This window comes from Colletotrichum siamense, assembly GCF_013390195.1.
Source record: "Colletotrichum siamense strain Cg363 chromosome Unknown KSG_Cg363_contig02, whole genome shotgun sequence".
Taxonomy (NCBI): Eukaryota; Fungi; Ascomycota; class Sordariomycetes; order Glomerellales; family Glomerellaceae; genus Colletotrichum; species Colletotrichum siamense.
This window is the reverse complement of record NW_023501015.1, coordinates 1,681,935-1,703,751: the sequence shown is the minus strand read 5'-3', so window position 1 is coordinate 1,703,751 and position 21,817 is coordinate 1,681,935. Positions and strand designations below refer to the sequence as shown.

At 52.5% G+C, this 21,817-nt stretch overlaps 6 protein-coding genes across 6 annotated transcripts; 3 read left to right on the top strand and 3 right to left on the bottom strand.

Annotated features, from left to right (window-relative positions):
- Positions 1 to 83: 83 nt before the first annotated feature.
- CGCS363_v002448 (putative sucrose utilization protein SUC1) lies at positions 84 to 2,825 on the top strand (the record flags this gene model as incomplete). The annotated part of the gene is made up of 4 exons (XM_036634297.1): positions 84 to 120; positions 222 to 453; positions 505 to 1,176; positions 1,277 to 2,825. 4 exons carry the CDS (start codon positions 84 to 86, stop codon positions 2,823 to 2,825), a joined length of 2,490 nt encoding a protein of 829 aa, XP_036499452.1.
- A 1,709-nt stretch (positions 2,826 to 4,534) lies between these two features.
- CGCS363_v002447 (ATP-dependent RNA helicase MSS116) lies at positions 4,535 to 6,319 on the bottom strand (the record flags this gene model as incomplete). The annotated part of the gene is made up of 1 exon (XM_036634296.1): positions 4,535 to 6,319. The coding sequence occupies one exon, from the start codon at positions 6,317 to 6,319 to the stop codon at positions 4,535 to 4,537; it is 1,785 nt and encodes a 594-aa protein (XP_036499038.1).
- A 2,316-nt stretch (positions 6,320 to 8,635) lies between these two features.
- On the top strand, positions 8,636 to 10,105 carry CGCS363_v002446 (Fujikurins efflux protein; the record flags this gene model as incomplete). Its single annotated transcript, XM_036634295.1, has 5 exons — positions 8,636 to 8,828; positions 8,880 to 8,983; positions 9,034 to 9,396; positions 9,454 to 9,972; positions 10,103 to 10,105. 5 exons carry the CDS (start codon positions 8,636 to 8,638, stop codon positions 10,103 to 10,105), a joined length of 1,182 nt encoding a protein of 393 aa, XP_036499037.1.
- Positions 10,106 to 12,683: 2,578 nt separating this feature from the next.
- CGCS363_v002445 (uncharacterized protein) lies at positions 12,684 to 13,840 on the top strand (the record flags this gene model as incomplete). The annotated part of the gene is made up of 4 exons (XM_036634294.1): positions 12,684 to 12,745; positions 12,796 to 13,014; positions 13,117 to 13,241; positions 13,314 to 13,840. 4 exons carry the CDS (start codon positions 12,684 to 12,686, stop codon positions 13,838 to 13,840), a joined length of 933 nt encoding a protein of 310 aa, XP_036499036.1.
- A 2,529-nt stretch (positions 13,841 to 16,369) lies between these two features.
- CGCS363_v002444 (uncharacterized protein) lies at positions 16,370 to 16,807 on the bottom strand (the record flags this gene model as incomplete). Its single annotated transcript, XM_036634293.1, has 1 exon — positions 16,370 to 16,807. One exon carries the CDS (start codon positions 16,805 to 16,807, stop codon positions 16,370 to 16,372), a length of 438 nt encoding a protein of 145 aa, XP_036499035.1.
- A 2,424-nt stretch (positions 16,808 to 19,231) lies between these two features.
- faeB-1 (putative feruloyl esterase B) lies at positions 19,232 to 20,527 on the bottom strand (the record flags this gene model as incomplete). The annotated part of the gene is made up of 1 exon (XM_036634292.1): positions 19,232 to 20,527. The coding sequence occupies one exon, from the start codon at positions 20,525 to 20,527 to the stop codon at positions 19,232 to 19,234; it is 1,296 nt and encodes a 431-aa protein (XP_036499325.1).
- Between the last annotated feature and the right edge of the window lie 1,290 nt (positions 20,528 to 21,817).

The window sequence follows — 21,817 nt, the reverse complement described above, 5'->3', positions numbered from 1 at the left end:
CCAGCAGCCTGCCTCCGGGACAGTCAATTTGCCGTTTTCATGGTACCAACCCGCCTTGAGCCGCTGCGTTGCTGCACGTCATCATGATCATCACTCTACCAACACCCATCACATACCTCAGTCACTGTCAGCAACTTGGAATTTCATGTCTCTCAACCCCTCACCCCCGCCGCCGCTCTCTTCAACTGCGCAAGACAAGGCTTCGTACTGACAGTACATAGGAATACGATGCGATGGCAAGTTTCCCTGTGAGCAATGCGTGCACGCTTCTCTCACTTGCAAGCGCGATCATGTCCCAAAGAAGAGGGGCCCGAAACGCGGGCATGGGAGGGTGATTAACGAGCTGCGCGCCAAGGAGTCGTCGCAAACGCATCCGCAGCAGCAGCAACGCCATCACCACCAACCAAACCAGAGACCGTTCAACGGAGAGAATGCCCTCGAGAGCCCTACAGAGTATGTGCGGCGTCGCTTATCAGCAGCTTGCCCGCCGCTGAACGTGGACAGCGTCGACATTGGAATGAGCGGGAGCGACATTGGCGAAGCCGCATCGCATGAGCACTCGTCCAACGCGTCCGCAGCATCGACCCCGCCGAGCTTCTGGGCCGCCGTCACTTCGAATCCCGCGCACAGCCAGGTCCCGGAACCCAGGGGCATCTTCTCGAGCGACGAACTCCGGCCGAGGACGCGGAACTACTTCCACATGATCCCCCAGCTGATCGAGCTGTACTACGAGCACATCTACCCCATCATGCCCCTCATCTACATGCCCGCCATGCGCGAGACCATCAGCCGCCCGATGATGACCTCGAGCGAGAAGAACCTAGTCTACGCCATGTGCGCACTCACCTCGATGCACATGTCCGGCAAAAGCATAGGCGCCCCAGGGCCCACATCATGGGAGGTAGTCGGCCGCTTCTTCCTGGACGAAACAATCTCTACAAGACAGTCGTACGACTTTCTTGAGGATTTGTCGCTTTCCGCTGTGATTTCGTCGTTTTACCTAAGCACATCCTTCTTTGAGATCAACCAGTCGCGGAAATCGTGGTACTACCTGCGGGAGGCGTTGACGAACGCACAGGATCTAGGACTGCAGGACGACTCGACGTACTACGGGCTTAGCCGGGAGGAGACACTATGTCGGCAGAGAGTCTTTTGGATTCTCTTCGTTACAGAAAGGTTAGTTTCAGTCGCTCATCCCAGTCCTACGCCTGTTCCCCGAGGGCGTATCGCCGAAAAGCCCATGGCACCTGCTAACGCGCCGACCCCTCGACTGCAGGTCTTTTGCGATCTTACGCAACAAACCGATCACATTCAAGAGGACACCCTCTCTGCCGACGACGCGACACCCATACGAGGCGCCGGACATTCACGCCGGCTTCTTGCAGCTCGTTTCATCGTACACACCTCTCGACGAATCGTTCGTGACCGCATGGAACGAGGGGTCCGATCCCCGCGTCAGCGCGACAACCTTTTTGGCGCTGCAAAACCTTCTATCCCTCCCTCCCGCGTTCCTCCGACCGCGGAATGCACGGGGGTCGCCGCCATCGCAGCACCAACATCAGCACCAAGGGCAATTTGTCGGGTCGTTTGGAGCGGCGTCCGCCAGCCGAGATGCGGGCGGGCCGGAGCCGACAGACATCCAAAAGGCGGACCTTTTGATTACGCAGCAGTGGTTGCGGCTGATTGTGTGGCAGTCGTCGATGCGGCAGGGCCTGTTGAGCTGGACAAACCCGGCGGACTCGAGCGGGCCGTCTAGTGGTGGCGTGGGCGGCGGAAACAGCATGTGCTTTTCATTTCCCCTCACCGTCGCCCGCGACACGGCGTCGATCCTGGCTAGTCTGCCGAGCAAGGCGGTCGAGGTGCACGGCATGGGCATCATGGAGAAGATTTTCGAGATTGGCACATGGTGCGTAAATGTGCTGGGTGCCTGCGAGAGCGTCGGTTTCCAGACAGCCATGGACTTTACATCGGGTGAGATGGGTGTGCTGGGCAGTGGGAGGAAAGGAGCGAGCCTGGACCCGATTGAGTTCTTCATCAAGACCCTCAGCGCAAGCGACAATTCCAGAAAACAGTTTGCCGACAAGCTGCTCACAGCCGCCGGTGAGAACCCAGGGAGCATGAGGACGCAGCTCAGCCCGGCCATGTCTGCCGTTGGTTCGGTCGCTGCGGCGATGATGGCTGCGCACAATCAAGCACACGGCGTGATGGAGGCCCCAGGGTGGGGGCAGCAGAGGGGAACCGTCGTCGGAGAGGTGTTCGACGAGAACGAGGAGAACAACAGTAACCAGCCCGTCCTCGATCTGACTGGCCCTCCGATGCACCACCAACAACAGGGAATGCAGAGTATGGGGCTGGGCATCGATCTCGGCGCTGGGGAGATGGGCGGCATGGGTGGAGTTGAGATAGACGCCAACAGCGTCGACCTGATGAGTCCTCTCGGACTCACCCGAAGCAACTCCGATATGGCGGGGATGGGTATGGGATTTGAGGCCGCGTGGAGCCCAGGCAGCGGCGGCACCGGCCCACGAGAATATCCCGATCCGGGTCCACCACCCGGGTACGCTACCCACGCTACCCACCGCGAAGGATACCCGGACTTGGGCAACGGGATGATGATGCACGAGCGTATGACAACCGGCGGGGGTCCCGTAGGAGGCCCGCAAGGCCCCGGCGGTGGCGTCGACGGCCCGACCATGGGCGACCGACAGCAGCAAGCACAACCACCACATCAACCAGGACAAGGCGACAACGCGCCATACGACAACAGGAAACGTGGGGATAAGGGCGGCGGATACCGGAACGGCGGCATGGTCGGTGTTTGGTAAGGGTCATCAAAAACGTTTTGCCAGCGGATTTCAGCAGGCGGTTCGGGCCGGTTCGGTTCTTTATACAATACCTCTCTCTTCACACACATCTGGTCTAAGCAAAATATCGGGGAGCAGTCGGTCGGTCGGTCGGGCGATGTCAATGGCGATGTCACAAAAGATATAGGGAGGAATTTTCTTCCGGCGGCTATGCAAGCATTTCTGGGCGGGGGGCATCTGCGTGTACTCTTATTCACCAAACTATCGGTCCAGTGAGACCTCATTTGGTTGAAGTAGATCTAAGCGACATGTTTTATTAAGTGTACAAATGTATCATAAGGGTGATGAATAAAAGACTTGTCAAAGATCAATTTTGGCGTCACTGCAAAAGTCGTTCTGCTGATGCTGGGGAACCTCTTGACTCGTGCGGCGGGCGACCGACCGACCCCATATCTCCGAAGTGGATCGCCGTCTCGGCCGACGGTGCGCCGGGTGTGCGGCACCTTCGTTGCAGGATCGATATGTTGGAGTCTGATGCAGCTTACGTGGTGACCCCCAGCATTCCGCGATTGATAAGACAGGTGACTCGATGGCTGACTGCCTTCTCAAAAAGGGAAGCCTGCCTTTATGAGCAATGTGAATTTGAGCGAGGATGTTGATCTATTTAATTTGCGATATTGGCTGTCTCTGTGAGATTTCAATTAGACACCGAGAAGATCTTGATGCACAGAGTACACAAAATGACAGATTTAGTGTCTATCCCGCCCCAGCATCACTCCATCCTCACAACCCCACGTCTACGTCTTCGGGCCGTGAGGGCGGGGGATCTGGCGGCTGTGCATGGGATGAGGGTTGATGCGGCGGTGATGCGGTACATGTAAGTACGCCTTCTTTCCTGCCCTCTCTCTCACTGGGAACCGAGGAGTGGGAATATCCTTCGGGAATGATTTAGCTAACGAGGACAAAGGCCCGGCGTCGAAACTGAGCTTGTCGCGGAGAGGTCCCGTAGCGTGGAGAGGATTAGGATGATGATGAGGCCGGGCATGTTTTCGTTTGCGGTGGTTGTACCGTTACCTGTCCTCTCTCAGGAGAAGAACGAGGAGGGAGAAGGGCAGGTTGTCGGTTTCGTGGGGATAACCTCGCCCCCGCAGATATTCTACATTTTTGCGCGTGCGTCGTGGGGAGTGGGATATGCTACGGAAGCTTTGAGGGCGTTTTTGGTAGAGTATTGGGGACGGTTTCCGGGCGGGTTGGAGGCTGAGACAGATTCTGGGTCGGTCGAAGTGGAGAAGGATGAAGGGGGAGATTTCCTGGAGGCGCATGTCCATGATGGGAATGTAGGCAGTGAGAACGTTCTGCGGAAGTGTGGGTTTGAGGTCGTCCGGGAGGGAAAGGCGATGGCGCATGGGGTTGAGATCGGTACGCAGATTTACCGCCTGAACCGACCTCAATAGACATGGACATAATACAACAATTCACGAATACTTTTGCTTGATGTTTGCGAGGCCTTCGAATGATCCTTCTATATTTTGATATCCCGCCCAATTCGTACCTAAAAAGTCAAGTCTATGCCCAACGCCAGCCTATGTATACCAGGTGGATGTCCCATCCCGTCGTACGAAGATGTATGAGGGGGTATCAAGATGTAGCAACAGCTCAAAGATGGGGAACGAAAGCAAACTGCCGACTCATCGCCCTAAACACATATCGTGATCGTGAGAAATACCCTCTTAATCTCTTCCACCGCGTCTTCCACGGTTGCCACGACCACCGGAACCGGCGCTGCGGCCCTCGCCGCCACCGCCGCCACCACCCCCGCGTCCGTGGCGACCCTTGGGGGCATCAGGCACAACGACCAGACCTCTTGTGCCGCGAAGACCCATCTTGCCGACGGTGCTCTTGCCGATGGACGGCGTCTCGGGGCATCGAAGGGCGTCGCGGGCAAAGACATTGCCCTCTGAGACGAGGTCCTCCTTCTCCCACTTGAGCTGCTTCATCCAGTTCTTGTAGTAGCCGAGCCAGGCTTGGTAGATCTTAGCCTTCTGCGCCTCATCAATGCGTTGCTCCGCGATGTTGTACACCTGCTCCGCCGAGGACAGGTCGGCAGCGCGCTGCTCAAAGTTGATCTCCTTGAGCTGCCAGCGGGGGAAGAAGTCCTCGAGGTCGGTGACGACAAAGATACCGCGACCCTCGGCACCCGCACGAGCTGTACGGCCCAGACGGTGGATGTAAGACTCCTTGTCTGCGGGGATACCGACCTGGAAAACGGAGGTAACGCCGGGGAAATCCATACCGCGGGCAATGACATCGGTGGCGACAAGAACGCCTGTCTTGGCGTCGCGGTAGTCGTTGGTGATCTTGGTGCGCTTGCCTTGGGAAATGCGGGAGTGCAGAACCGAGGCCTGCGGCATGCCGGGCATGTTGGCAAGGATGTCTCCGTAGAAATCTGCCAGGGCGGCAGTCGGTGCAAAGACAATCGCCTTGAAGCTCTCGGGGCCGACAAAGGCAGCCTCCTCGCGAATGGCGCCGACCATGGCTGGCGCAACGGAGGCAAAGGTGGGGACCTTGATGAGATGCTGAGGAACACGCTCGTGGGTGTTGGCCTCACCAGCAGGGATGGTGGAGATGAACTTGTAGCCAGGGGAGAGGACGAGGCCTGCTACTTGCTGGACGTGGGAGGCGATGGTGGCGGAGAAGAGCATGCCCTGGCGGTTCGTCTTGGACTTGTCAGGCAGGGCGCGGACGATATCCTTCAGGGCAGGCATGAAACCCATGTCGAGAAGACGGTCTGCCTCATCGAGAACCAAGGTGTCGAGGTTGCGGAAGGAGTCCTGGATATACTCATTGGCCATGTGATCGATCAGACGGCCTGGCGTGGCGATGAGAATGTCGCAGCCCTGGAGGATCTGCTTCTCTTCACGGTCCTTGTTCGTACCGCCAATGGCGATGCAGACGCGGTACTGGCGAAGACGCTGCAGGAGGCCCTCGGCTTCCTTGGCGATCTGCATGGCAAGCTCGCGAGTCGGTGAGATGACCAGCAGGGAAATGCCACCCCCGCGGCCGCGGTTCTGGGTGAGAAGGGTCTGGATGGCGGGGAGCAGGAAGGCGATGGTTTTTCCGGTACCTGTCTTGGCCTGGACCAGGCAGTCGCTGCGCTTGGGAGGGAGGAGCTCATCGAGCGTGGCGGCCTGGACGGGCATCATGTGGTCGAACTTGAGGTCCTCGGTGATGGCCTGGACGAGGGACTGGTGGACGCCGACCATATCAGCGAATCTCGGTGTGTCCTTGGGAACGGCCTCGGTGAGAGGTGGTGTAGCCGTCTGGGGAATGACTGAAGCCGGGCCTGGCTGAGGTCTCTGCTCGCGCTGCTCCTGGTCCTGGTGCTGCTGGTGCTGGCGACGGCCGCCGCCACCACCAGATCTGGGGTTGTCATTGTTGCCGCCTCCGCCTCCGCCTCCGCGGCGATTGTCGCGTCTGGGGTGACGACGGTTGTTGTTGCCTCTTCCGCGCTCCATCTTGATGTATGTTTGTTTGGAAGATTGAATTCGTGAGGTGTTGTTTTCTCACGGCGAGGGAATCTAGACCGTGGTTGTTGTTGATGTGAAGGGGGAAAATTTCCCAGTGACGACAGGGAAGTTGACGAAACTGATCTGGTCTGGGTTTAGCGTCGAGCGATAAGCTGCGCCGGGAGGTGCCGATAAGGAAGGTTTTAGGGGTTCATCCTTCACCGCCTGCCCCACCCCGCCGCAGTGGATACTGGGACGTTACTGCCCCGCGAGTTTCTTTCGGCAGCATCGTTTCAGGTGCACTTGCCTTCCATGCGTCCCTTGCGATGTACACCCATTTATATCTCATCTCAGCTTGTCTTCATCTCTCGATGTGACTGAGACTGTCATCTCATCTTAGTGCTACCAGAGACACACCCAAGTAAGGGGACTGACGTCTGTCAAATCATGCCCCTAAATGACAAGCCTTCTGCAGTGGGGCGCAGACGCTTCAACCCCCACTCCAACACTTCATCAGTGTTTGTGCTGGCAACACTCGACGAATGACGATGGCGATAAGCCGGTTACGTTTAAGACTGTCTCCAACTTGGAAATAATTACATACGTGTTCATGTTCTATTATGAAATTGATTTTCCCCTAGCTTAGCGATCTAGAGAAGACGCTTCGGCCCGAGAACTTAGTCCAGGGGCACCCGAACATGTCACGAACCGATCACACTTCTCAGTCGCGAACACCGCCTAGACAGAGTGAGTAGCGTTGGTCGCCTCGAACATTCGCCTAAATGCCAAGGAAGATGCAGGCACGCACGTCCAACCAACCAAGCTGCCCTACGCGCCTCAGCGAAGGCTCATCTCGCCACCCAATCATGAGCCACCTCGCAAACGTGGACGTCTTGGGGGCGCCAACAGCAGCATGTGCTCCCCCATGCCCACAAAAAACAATGTCATCCGCCTTATCCCAACGTGACACAATCGCACACCAACGATTTAATCCGAGGCCCGGAATAAACCTGTGGGACGCGTTCTGCATGCTGTGCCACCCTGGAGCAGATAATTCCGGCCGTTTTAGGGCCAGATGTTGCGCGTCAGGTGTGTTGGTGTGTTAGTCACCCCCTATCTTTGACCATTTTCGTGATCATAAGCCACAGCCGCCTGTTGGTTCTCTTTGGGGAGAACTTGGGCGCTTCGCTCAAACGATGCGACTCATAAACAAGGGATGCGCGTGTGTTTCCTTGCGATTTCGAAATGATTGTGCATATAAAGACTAGCTCTCCTCTCAGCGCATCGGTCGCTGGCTTTCTCATCTTGATATCACCAGACGACAAACATCGTCCAAATTACGTATCGCGGCTTCACAAAGCTGCCCTTCGATTGGTGCGTCTTCCACAAGTTGCGTTCGTCCCGAAGCCCTTTTTGACTTAAGACTTTTCAAGACAGATCTGAAAGTTCCTCACACTTGTTGATAACCAACAAATCACACGGCTCAGGCTCAAAGCCGGGGATCGCGATTTTCGATATGGCAAACCTCGAATTTAAAACACAGCCTAGAGATAATGAGCAACATCGAATGACTCAACATCAAACGTCTCTTACAGCGATCCTGCTCTACTGGGTCCTGTTTACAGCCAGGTGGCTGATATGGTTCTGCTTCGGCTGGGCCACTTCGAGCGCTTTGTTCACCATCTTCCTCCTCGGCTTACCATTCGGTCGACAAATAGAGGGAACACTGCGTCTGGCGTATCATGTCGTCAGAATGGAACTTGGGCAAACATACGCCACTTTTCCCGAGGGAGGGGGCACCATCATGCGCAATCGGTCAAAGCTACCACAACATTGTTGAAGCTAGGAACGCCTTGTAGTATGCGAGATTGTTTGCAAGTTAACCACTGGAGACTAATATCTGTTCATTAAATCAGCTTATATATGCCTTACATGTATATATCGCCTGGTTCGATCTAAGTTGTTTGTGCCAGTGGGCTGCGCCGGCGTGCTTGCAGACCAAGGCTTCGGATAAAGCACATGTTACGATTGATTTAATATGAATATCACTGTAAATCATTTTATGTTTTCACTCATGTGTTTACGCAAGTATCATTTGCATCTTTCATCTTCACTGGTACAAGGTGTTTTGGGCTTTCCCCGACGTCGGAGCGTTAGCGGCGCCTTGCCGATGACACCGAACCAATCAATCTCGATGTCTGGGCAGATCATATCTTCTCGAGGTATTTCACTCTTCAAAATCGGTCTCTTCATTCTCTTGGCTCATGGAAGTAACACAATGCCCACGTAGCCATTAACAAGATCATTCGGATGTCAACATACATCATGGAAACTCGACACCAAAGCACCGAGCTCCACAGATTGGGCCAAAACGATCACCAACCTTCACCTGATTCCACCATCGGAGAGCAAGAGACAGTCATTGGGATCGAACAAGCATCACTGCCTCCCGCTGATAGAGGCAAACAGGCATGGCTGGTCTTGGCTGGATGCTCATTGATACAAATCCCTGTATGGGGTGAGTCGCTCCTTGCACACCTTTGTAGCACGGCAATTGACGATGCCTTAGGATACTCTCTCGCCTTTGGTGTATTCCAAGAATATTACGGCAGCCACCCAAACGAGATTGATGGTGATATCAGCAACATAGCTGTGATTGGCACTACAATGACTGTACGTTGAAGTCGATAAACAAAACCTTCAACATGTGCTGATGAATACAGGGTATCATGTACCTCATCTCGCCTTTCACATTCACCATCTTGAGCCGATGGCCCCGTCTGCGCCGCTGGTTCGGCCCACTCGGGCTGATCCTATCAGCAGCTGGCTTCCTCATGTCTTCCTTCGCGACCAAGGTGTGGCAATTAATTGCAACGCAGGGGGTGGTTTGCGCTCTTGGCTGTGGACTTATGTTCACTCCCACAACCCTCTATCTCGACGAGTGGTTCATCAAACGAAAGGGACTAGCTTACGGCGTCATGTGGGCCGGGAAGTCTGCAGCTGGGGTTGGCATTCCCTTCGCTATAGAAGCGCTGTTGCAGAGATTCGGGCCTGTGACCACACTCCGAGCATGGGGTGTCGCAACGGTATGAGATATGTCAACAACAAACCGTTTGGTTCATGGCTTGCTTACTTATAGACAGGTTCTATTATCAGCCCCCCTCATCTATTTCCTCAAACCTCGCATCCCTCTCTCTCAATCTACCGCCGTCCGTCGAATCAGCCTTGACTTCATTTTCCTTCCCTCCTTCTGGATGCTGCAGATCGGCAACATTCTGCAATCTCTCGGCTACTTCCTTCCATACACCTACCTCACCACCTACGCCGTCCAGCAACTCCACGTCTCTACCACCATCGCCACCGCTCTTCTTGTCCTGATCAACGTCACCTCCATCCCGGGTGGCATCGTCATGGGCAGTCTTGGCGACCACCTACGCGTCACTACAGTAATCCTCATCTCCACGATCGGCTCTGCTTTAGCTGTGTTTCTGTTCTGGGGCTTCTCAAGCCACACAGCGCTGCTGGCTGTCTTCAGCATCACATACGGCTTCTTTGCCGGCGGTTTCAGCTCCACGTGGTCTGGTGTGCTCTCGGAGCTGAAGGCTCAGAGCCCGGCGCTGGATACTGGGTTCATCTTTGGTTTGTTGGCTGGTGGTAGGGGGGTTGGGAATGTGATCAGTGGGCCGCTTGGCGTGGCCCTGTTGACTAGTGGCGCGTGGGTGGAGGATGGGAAGAGTTGGGGGTGCAGTGGTGAATACGGGGGAATCATCTGGTTCACAGGGCTGACGGCAGTAATGGGAGGTTGGGGTGCGCTATCTAGAGTTAACTGCTTAGGTACGAGATAGGTCGAACCGATGAATGATTGCAACCCGACTCTGGTATTGTAATGACGCAGCTTAAGGTTAGTACATTCATCATGACTGCACGTAACTGACTGGGGTTATCTCAACAACAGTAGCCTACGGAAAAAGTGAAAGCCCGGAAGGGCAAGGGGAGAAACAGAGACAATGACGGGTGCGAAGATAGAGACGACGATACCGGGTGCGTGCACACAAAATTAGAAACCAAATCATAGCTAGCATCCATTGATATATTCACGTTTAGGTGCTGGTCTCAGCTTGGGTGTCGGTTACACGCAGGGTGAGGTTTGTTTGACTCCATATGCTTGCAATCTTCTGAATGATTGCAATAAGCTTGTGAGGGGAGGGGCCGAGTGCGCCAGATGCAGCATAATACAGCATTTCTGCACATTTCCCCAATTAAAAAGGCCATCTATGCCGTCCTAAAAGTTGGCTCCGAAGACGTGACCCTGCGTGGTTTCAACCTGACCACACAAGTTATGATCATTGAACATTTGATCCAGAAGTACTTGCGTTTCAATCTTTCTTGTCTTGTTACCGATGCGCAAGGTAACCTCCTTTGAATGTTTCAGGCAACTAAGACTTGAGGAAATCTCGGTGTTCGCTAAACCAAGTTGGGTTATAGATGTGGCCAAGAATCTTGGCCAGCATACTCATCAGTATTTTTCACGCCACTTCAATTACGATTTGATGAAAGAGAAAGGCTGGATGGTACGTGGATCCGTTTTAGACGCCAAACTTCGGCTGCCTCTGGTGGCTATTTCGATCCCCTAACCTCCTTGCAGCGTTCCCATGGGAGGAAAGAAACAAGTAGCAGGGGCTGTCTTGAATACCCGCACACTTGAGTACAAGTATGGTCAGTCCGGTAGGAATAAAAGCTCCAAGCTCGTTCTTCTTCAATACACACTGGATGCACTCTTCTTTGTGACGCCCGTACTGGCGCACTTCATTACACAATGACAATGGTTTCGAATGTCGCCGAGAGGATCAATCACTACCAAGATAAATGGCTACCTAGTGGATGGCGAAGAGCGGCCATACTCAACATTGGTCTTATGTCGGCATTGTTCTTCGCGCTTCTTGGTGTGCTTCTCACGTCAGCATCATCGGGAAACAATTTCAGCCAAGCATGGCAGCTTTATACGGAAGACTGTCGCAGCAATAAGGCTGCTTCACTCAGCACAGTTCTGCATTTATTTATCAACGTATTGTCGACAATGATTCTTGCCTCTTCAAATTTTTTCATGCAGATATTGAACGCACCATCTAGAGAGGAGGTCGATAGAGCCCACGCTAAGGAGGAATGGCTCGACATTGGTATTCCATCCTGGAGAAACGCCTTTCGCCTCTCGAAGTTCAAAACTGCAGCTTGGCTCGCCCTTCTCATTACTTCGATTCCTGTCCACATGTTTTTCAATAGCTCAGTTTTCCTGATGAACACGCGAATGGGGGATTATTACGTCATTGTCGCATCCGAATCCTTCGTTCAAGGACAACCATTCTATCTTCCCGGCGCTAGTCTGCTGACATCCGACGTCTTCACGAATGCATCAGATAACGATCCATACTATTCCCCGTTTTACTATTCTCCGTCGTACTATTTACAGACGCAAGATCTCCTGCCAGCCCAGTATTATTTCGATGGCAACTTCTCTGGCCAAGCAAAAAATGTTTCCGAAGCAGCAACTCACGCGTCCAACTGGGAAAGACTAGAACCACTGGAGTGCCTCGACATGTACTCATCCAACACCTGTTCTGGACTGACAGAATACCGAAATGTTGTCGTCGTTATGAAAGGACAAGGTTGGAAGCGATCTGGAGTATGGAATTTGTCTGTAATCGCTGACAAAACGTGGGAGTCGGTTGTCCCACAAAGTCTTACCAATTCAGTATGGGCTTCACGGCAATGCAGCATGCATCCCACAGCACACCAGGGAAAAGCGGGCCCATGTATGGAAAGATGTTTTGGACTTTTCGGTGGGCATAAGACCAGCTTGACTGGGCCTCCCAAATTGCCCATAATGGTCAATATGGCTTCTTGGTACAACCGTCCTTCCATATTCAACACTTCGTTATACGCGGCTCCCGGGAATGATTCTCAATTCGGGTTTCGACTTGATTCGCCATATTTCGATATTCAAGCCGGCTATCCATACAAGGAAATCTCACATTGCTTAGTAGAGCCAAGAAACTCCTCTTGCTCTGTCGCATTATCAAAGCCTCTGTTTCTCGCAGTTGTATTATCGATACTAATCAAGGCGATGACTTGCGTTGTGATAGTTAGGGTCCTTGGCACGCAGGAGTCTCTCGTCACCCCAGGAGATGCTATCGCCTCGTTCATCTCAAGTCAGCACAGCCTATGTGATGCGAGTCTCATTACTCAGCGATTCGCTCGAGAAAATAAGGCAGTTGCTTTGTACTACATGCTAGGACCTCAAAAATGGGTCAACAGGCGACATCAACAAGCGTCAGCTGTACCTCGACCAGTCTGGATCGGGACATACGTCGTTCTGATGTTCGGGATTGTTATGTTAGCAGTCGCGTTTCAGTTTCAGCTGCGGAACAACATCCCATCGTGAGTCGCCTTTTGAGTGTCTGAGTGGCAAGGTTGCTAATATTTCGTAGGCAATGGGATAACTTAGACTCTGAGGCCGCGAGTAGTCTTCTCACAGGAATCAAGGAACACTCGCCATTCATATCTTCAGTTATCGCAGTCAATGCCCCACAACTGTATCTCTCTTTCTGGTATCTTGCTTATAACTCACTCCTCACGCGCCTAGAGATGAGCCGCGAATGGGCTCTGTTTTATGACCATTATCGCCCACTGCGTGTGACTCGACCCAGGTAAGTTCCTTCAAAAGTCCTCGGCGCCGAGCTCGTGGTCACAGTTTCTTTCATCCTATCTTTAGCATTTTATTGTTTTCGGGAGCTAATCAATATTCCAAGAGGCAAACAAATTGCGACCAGCCGCCTCCAATTACCGTACAAGTACAGCATCAGCCTAATGGCTCTAAGTGGTTTGATGCACTGGCTTATGTCAAGTGTTCTATTTGTTATGGTATCTAGAGGCGGTAAGTGAAACCGCGAGCCCAATGTCGATTGCCAAGTGCAAAAACTGACGCCTGTGGGTTTGTGGAAACTAGACTACTTTCCACCAGAATATGACTTCGCACGTGATGTAATAAGCTTGCCTGAAGACGCCACAGTCGTAGTCGGCACTCTTTCCCTTCCAGTGTTGATTCTTATCATACTCGGGTCCTTAATGACTCTCTCACCAATCGCTCTTTCACGGCGAAACCTACCAGGCTGCATGCCAATTGTGGGATCGAACTCGCTAGCCATCATGGCAGCCTGCCGGGTTTCACCTTCAGCCAAGATTCCCACATCCGACAATAGCGAGAATACATCCATCGACCAAGAAGACACAGAGCTTGAGGACCTAGTGCCGGAATCGAGCAGAAGCATATCCAACGAACACGAGATTTCTAACGCAGATACAAACAAGAACATTGCGCTCCACTTGTTAAAATGGGGAGAGATTAAAATGCCGGATGAGTGGTATCGTCTCAATGAATGGAGATGCCGAATGGAAGAGGACTTCCAACCCCTGGGTTTTGGAACCACGCTAGATGAACCGCAAACCCCAATCGAAGGGTGTTGGTACATGTGAATGATAAGGAACTCTCAAAGGTGGTTTTGTAATGCAAGTCTAGCCCTTGCTGTGTGATATTTTGGGGAGCGACTTTGGAGACTAGAACTATGCGACATGGTTGACGCCAGCGCAGCATACCAATCAATCAAGTCAAAACTGAGGCTTGAGATTGGCTGATTGAATGACTTTTCGCGATACTTTTGATTGTTTTGCCTGATTTGATTTGAATTGGTTAAAGATGGCTTTGTGAAGTTATCTCCCTATTAGTATAGGGGTATCTGACGTAACACTTTTTTATATAGTCTGTGAGTTCGAACATGGGTTATGCCCCTTTTTTTTTTTTTGTGCTCTAGTGGGCCTATGCCCTAATACGCCCTCTAAGCCCCCCTAAAGCCCCCCGCCCCCCCTAAAGCCCCCCTCTAGGCGCCCCCTCTAAGCGCCCCCTCTAGCCCCCCGCCCCCCCTTCTGGGCCCCCCTTCCGGGCCCCCTTCCGGGCCGGCCCTGGGCGGGGTCCGCGCCCGAGATTTCTAGCCTTCCTATTGGCCCGGGGACCGGAATAACCGTAGTTCCGGCTACCCTCAGATTGATCAAAACAGCCAAAACGAGGGTATCGTCGTTTTGGCTGATTGACTGCGAAAAAAGCCCTATTTTGATTGCTTGATTGGTTGAATTGATTGAATGGGATTGAATGGGGTGCTGCGCTGGTTGACGCTCTATGTACAATCCTTTGCAGCAAGCGCTCCAGTCGCAGATTCAGAACCGGTCATAGACGCGTCTACACTACGAAAGAGAATGTGAAATGTAAACAAACACAGAAGAAAGTAATAATCGTTGCAAGCATTTAGTGATTGTATTGAGTCCCCTCCCCTGTCAAGCAAATCTTCTCATTCGCCTAAAAGATTTGTACTCGTAGAGCCATGTGACGCCACGGTGCGCGTGTGACATGTAAAGAGAATTTACCTTAAGGGTAGCAAGCTAGCACCCACAGAAAGAAAAGCAGGTGCATCTGACGCAACCTTTATATCACACTGTCAGCTATATATCCGGAAAGCCCACAACGGGTTTTCAGGGGGGGCATGTCTGCTCAAGCAAGGACACGTTAGACTGCCTACTAATGGCAGTAGGAAGTCCTAGTAACATCATTCTGGAAAGTGCTCGATTCTATCGGACTCGGGGCTTAGTTGCCGTTTTCAGCAATGCTCGGGGCGTAAGGCTCAGCCAAGACCCGCCAGACCCCCGGGGGACCTTGGTCCGTCACCGTACACTTCCGCACTGTAAACGCTTATAGATAAGCTGTGATCAAATTTCGCATCATGTTGGTATGCATCTGACTTGTAGTGTTATGTGGAACATGACCATCGTACTAATTGATATGGCTCGTTGGCTCCGCTGTGAGGTTGCGCCACATGTGCCGGTTCGAAGCATGTACTGCAAATGGATAAGTGTCAGAAAACCCAGTGGCCTGCAGCGTTTGGCCTGTAGAGCACCTGGCTCAAAAAAGATATGTTGTAATGATAGGAGCTGTAGTACGGAGTCAAGCCCACTGTCCTTGCCAGCAAAAGGGTTGACATTCCGACAGTGGAACACGGCAGTGCCGGTAGGCACACGCGAAGGGAACTGCAAAGTCAAGGAACGGAGGGGCTTCCAATGAAAGGGGCTTACAATGAAAGTCTGGGAGTTACAGTAAATATCCTGGGCCATGGAATCTTCGGACTTGAGCGCTGGCTGTTCGGGCTTTCGACTGGTAGCGATGTACCGCGGCTGGTAAGTACCTGACAGATGGTCTCATTTTTGCCAAGCACCGCAATACAATCCTCCACAATAGGTGGCGGTGCCATTGCCCTGGATAAATCCTGTTCCAACACTATTGGAACACTCAGCGCTGTCCTTGCGTCAGTGGGGGAAAGCGTCACGTCAATATTCTAGTCACTGTGCCACTGTGTCCCTTTCTTTCCACACCTCCTGTGATGACCCGTCCAGCACGCCATACACTCACTTGTATCTTTTATGACAAGCAGTTCAGAATCGAAATGGTTCCCATTATTAGTGCATTTAAAGTGACCACAATAATCAACTTCGGCGTGTCCAACAAAACTCAACACGATTTTCTGGCTGTCCATCATCGGTACTGCATATCACAAAACGATGCTTTGCATGAGTCGAAGCATGAACCATGGAGCATTGCGCTGCAGATCAGTGTTGTGTAAAAGGGTTACTAGCTCTTATCGCAAGCAAGCCAAGTAGCTTGGGCTCCCGCCAGGTTGCCACTGATAGGAAGAAAGTTCTTGTCACCACTTCCCCACGTTTTCCAGAATCAACGGTCGAACATAGATAGCAGCGCACATGTATGTGTGAAAGAAGATTATTGCGAGTCTGCTGTCAAAGATTTACACAGGAGAAAGTCAAGAATAACCCCGTAATCTATCCGGCCTGTATTAAACAAGCTTCCCTCGTTAATCAATTGAACTCATCCGGCGAGTGTTCTGGCGTCTGAGTACCTCGTTTCAGCACGATACCCCTATGCTTTCACTGAGAGCTGGCCTCGGTTTAGACCGACTGGATGACAATTCGGAAGCTCTCGCCAACACGGCTGACTTCCACGGCCTTGGAGCTGGTTCCGGCGGACAGGGTCTCGGTCGCCACGACACCATCACCAGCGTAGACGGTGTACTTGAAGGTGAGGGTGCTGAAAGGGGCGCTGTGGTAGAAGGTGATCTTAAACTGGTCGTTGCCCAGGGGCTCTGCCTTGTACTGGAAGCTGGGCCCGCCGCCAATGACCGCCGTAGTGGCCCAAGGGACGACCCTCTCGAAATCCTCCCTCGCCATCAAGACTGCATGAATGGCTGCGTCTTCGACGACAGGGGCGGAGCGCGCGGTGACCACAGATGTGTCGGCAACGGCAACGTCCCGGGCGGCAGCCGGCGCGACTGCGGCGGGGAGAGCGGCCGCGAGGGACGCGAAGCTGAGGAGCATAGAGAGCTGCATGGTGATTGTAGATGATAGGATGGAAAGATTTGACTTGGAGTGTTCGTGTAGAAGATTATGTAGTGCGTGAATGATAGAAACTACACGGCATTCCAAGCAGCTTCACTGCCTCGTTATATAGCTCGAGCATAGGAGATGTCTGACTGACATCAAAACCAAACACCGTGGCGTCATATGAAGGATTGGGAAGGTGGTTTGTTGGACAATATGGGCGCTCATGCGCAGATGCTCAAGATCTCCTGATTTAGATGGAACTTTGCCAACTCGTATCACGACCTCGCGGTTCAATGCTTCCTGTTCTGCGTTGCTACATTCCTGAAGCGGTACACACCCATACATACCTACGTTGTTATGCTAACCATCATATGAACGAGTGCAAGCCAAGACGGTGAAGACCATTCTTTGTCATTCTGTGGCTACAAATGGCGACATGATTGTTCGGGAAAGCCTCTCCTTGCGGAAGGAGCAAGCATATCCGGTGGGGAGGAGGGATGGTTCCAAGGTGACTGACTTATCTCCACCCCCACCTCCGTGCCGGCAGGCTTTCAGAGGGACGCTGCACACTTGCGAGAATGAGCCTGCGTCGGCCCTGAACAGCCTCTAAAAAGCCATCTGCTTACTTATTTACTGCATTCAAGGACCTGACGCATGTATTTGGATGCAGAGAAATAGTGATTCACCTCTTTATGGTGCAGGGATCGGTAAAGTTCGATGCATTGAAGAAAGTCACGAGCCTTACCGCCAGTGTTCGTCCAATCCGTCCGGGACAGCTTTGAGTTGAGTACCTAAAACAAACAAGCCATCAATCTCCATTGAGCCATATGGTGTTGTAACGAAGCTATGTTGACTATCTGACATACATCGGCAAGCCTGTCTGGCTTACGGATGTATGTGTAATGCGGCGTATGGATCATGTGGGGGAAATTTTAATCTAGTACATTCATGTACCATAGAGTGGCATGTCTTTACCTTCCTCGTATGCCCCCCTGACCCTGTGAAGTGGAATCTCGCCTCATGACGCCAAGAATGTAGATTGTGATGTGCAAGACAGGCTCCTTTAGGCCATCGTACACTAATTGGGATCTTTGCCGCCGCAGGCTTCAATTATCTCAAGGCGACGACGGATCTGCATTTCTACATCAATTCACGCTGACTTGTGTCGCGTTTCCCTCCAATGGTGTTGACAGCAGCGTAGTTAGACAGCTACTGCCATGTTCCATGTCGCGCCGGAGACCAGTAGGTAGGCGTCAGTGTGGCCAGGCCGTTGCGGTAAAGAATGATCATGTTTCGTGCTGGCTATTCCCAAATCACTCATAGCAGGATCGCATAGAGAGCATCATGTCTACCTAATTTATGGCGACAGAACACCTGAGTGTGGCTATTAATGGGCAATCGGTGTTGTCTTCAAGCAAAGAGCAGCAAGCCATGCAAGCTTCAGGGGCCAAACAGGACTTCCGCGGTTGGTGTGGTAAGAATGGATACTCAGAGCTAAGCATGACCTCGTAACGTTAGTAATCGCATACGGGATTTTCAGTATTGCAGCCGTTGAGACAGTCCAATACTTCGTCAATCATAATTAAATCCTCGATTCTGGACTTCTGTTCTTCTTGCGGGCTTCGGCAGCAACATGCCATCTAAACATCCAACAGCATCGAACGATCGCTCGCTGCGGCATGTACATTGAACAGAGCGCGTCAAGGATTTGTATTCATTCCTGTCGTCAAGGCTGCGGGACTTCAAAGTACCCGGTGTGTGGCATGGTATTTTGAAATGAGTTCATCCGCGTTGACAACAAAACTGCAGAAAAGCTCGGGCACACATTCTCACATACACATCAGGCAAAAATAGAGAACCGAAATCAGTTCTTCGTGTTGAATCTGGAAGTATGTTGTATGATTTGAAATGATTTCGCGACAATACTGGCGCCAGTACAGCTAGCCTCGCTCCACCTCGAGGGGAACTCGGGCGATGTCCGCATCCCGGGTAAGCGTCGGCGGTAACGACCCCTTCTATCAGGACGGGGATAAGATAAATAGGTCGATCACTGTGAAGACAGCCAACGCTGGAAGCAGAGTCCGACCGTCGCCAAGGCCGGACGTTCAGCTACCTCCCACACCTCCTTCATTCCTTGACCTGATCATTGTACTGGGCTGTCTACTGCTATTCTCCCAAAAGAGGCCATGTCACTTCATGTGTTGCAAGCCTAACGCCCATAGCTGTGCCTGCCTTTGTCATCGTTCATGAATGCGCGCACTTGGTCAAGCGTACTGTGTACTTCGATTAAAATCAACAGAGCCATGTGACAATGAGCCAAATTTACCTACCCTGTGTAACCGCTTAATGTCACCGCACGTTCGTAGCTCACGTAGTCGATCGTGCATCTAGACAGCATGCTTATATGGACCTATTCTACATATATTGAAACTATACACATTGCCAGCTATCGGCTTGAGTAGGATCACCCTCACCCCTGAAAACATTCCGAGCTGGGTACTTACAATGCCTCCTCTGCAAATCGACATCCCCAGCTTCGGTCAGCCGACTACCGAGAATGTAATCAGGTGCAACCCCTTCTTCGACCCATCTGACGATCGCAGCCAGCACATTCGAATCGGGCTCGTACGACGCCAAAGTCTCCGGGTTGCCGCCAATCATGCTAGCGCCGTCTCCGTCGCGGCAGTGGGCCATGCCCGAGATCCTGAAATACCGATAGAATTCGTCCAACTCTGACGAAGGAAGCCCCATAGTTCGAGACACGTAGTCGTAGTACCTTTCAGAGTTGTCGCTGCTGATCGCGTTGTCTTGCAGACCGTGGTAATGCAAAATCTTCACCCCCTGATCTCTCGCTGCCGACAGGTCGCCTTGCCAGGTGGAGACACCCCACGGATCCTGCTTAGACGCTACCTCGTAGTCTTCCGGGCCCATCGTAGAAAGATCCCATTCGGTGTTGTTGTAGACAACGTATCGCCACCAATCCAATGGGTATTGGTGGGGCTCTCCGTTGAGCAGTCTGGCGGTGGCATTTGCTCCCGGCTGGAGACGAGGGTAGATGTACCTTCCATTCGCACCGTAGACTGGGCTGAAGATAGCACGAACGGTAGCAGCCTGCTCGCCAGTCAAGCATCCCTCCGATGTGTCATCAGCACAGATGAGTCCTTCGGGTCGATACTGGCAAAGATTCGGGTCTTCCAACAGGCCATCCTCAAGACCATCCAAGCTGTCACACTGCTTCAAAATGTCCGCGTACACGAGATCCCACTCAGCTGGCGCGAGAAAAGTGGAAGACTCATTGGTCCCGGTCTTGATAAAGAGCTGACCGGTCCAGTACATCAATGCAATGAGGTCGAAAGCCGGCGCACCAGCGACAATGCCGTCGTAGTCCTCCGGGAAGGACTGAGCCTCCTTGAAGCCTTGCCTGCCACCAGTGGAACAGCCAAGATAGTAAGATTTGGTGTGTTTCTTTCCGTAGAACTCTTCGGCAATCGACTTTCCGAGCTCGGCCTCGAGATGCACGGCGCGGTAGACGTAATCCTCAATTACTCCAGGGTTCTCAAAGAACGGAGCCCCAGAGATTCCGTCGTGGCCGTTGTTGGTCCCTATGGTCGCGAACTGGTGCGAAGCTCCGTAGTTGAGGTCACCATATTTGATGCAGCCGTTCATGCCTCCATTTCCGGTTCCCAAGAATCGCCCACTCCAGTCAAGCGGGAGCCATGCTTCCATTGAGATGTTGCTGCGCGGCCCGGTGGTTGCCAAGAGTACCACCCGACAGATGTCGACATCTGAGACTTGGTAGGGAATCGCACATGATGGGTGATTGTTTGGAAGAGAGATGTTTGTTCCGGCTGAGATGAAGGTCGTCTCATGAATTGCGGTGTCCGGGAGATTGAGACGGGTTGCCAAGGATTCACAGTCCGTTGCACTGGCGCCGTAAACACTACCAAAGCCAACCAGACTTGGAAGAAGTAAGCGACGGGCGTTCCCCATAGTTGGAATGATTGCTCAGAAGATTTCTTGGCGTAGATCTGCACATTACAGTAAATCTTGCAAACACTCACCTGCTATTTATCCCGAGCAACGGTAACTGCACCGCCATCTTGAATTACCGCGATCTTCTACCGGTGCTTATCCGTGACTTGTCATGGAATCCGCAATTGTGCTTGAGGCCCGACTATTGATAAAAGGACCCCGCAGGCGGATTAAGACGTGGTTGGTCCTTTGGACTTGGCAAGACTGTCCTACGCTGGCCTCTGCTGAAAATGACTAGCAAGTCGTTGGGGTAGAGTCGATCACCTGCCCAAGCAGGTCTAGGAGAGTCTGGGGTAAGTATGCGGGGACCGTTGCTTCTTCAGAGGGGCTCTGCCAGATTGATGGGTGCGCACGCGGGGTAGAACATCGTGGGAGATGGTGATGCGCAATTTTTGGGACTCATAGGTAATGTTCGGCTAATTATCGGCACCGGAGCCGAGGTCGGTTGTTCGCGACCGGGGGGATTTCGGGAATGCTGCGGAGGCCGAGTTGGCGGACATGGGATACTCCGTCACGTCATTCAGGTGAGAGTGGCCGGGCTCTGTCAGTGAAACCGGGATTCCTTATCCGTTGGGTATCCTCAACGACTAATAAGATAGCTGGGTAAATTTTCTCGATGGAACATCCAGGAACATTCTGGTGTTGCATTTCTTGGGCATACAGGCCGACTATCTTCCGATACTACAAGTTGCCCGTTGCCGAGACTAGGTCTCAAACAAAATTCAAAGTCCAGTCCTTTGACAACAGCAACTCTGGCCAAGAAATTGGGTTGCCTTTGTCGCGCAAGTTCCAAAGCTCCTGCAACAACTCAATAGCCCATAGATTGACTGCGATTCGATTGGTCGAGTATAAAGCCTTGAACCTTTCGACAACCTGGACTCGTACAATGGTGTCGTTGTGCTGAAGTTGAGCACCTGCCGTCAGAAGAGGCATTGAGTGAAAGTTAATGCATGCTGCATCAATAGGTGTTTCCAACAGTCTTTC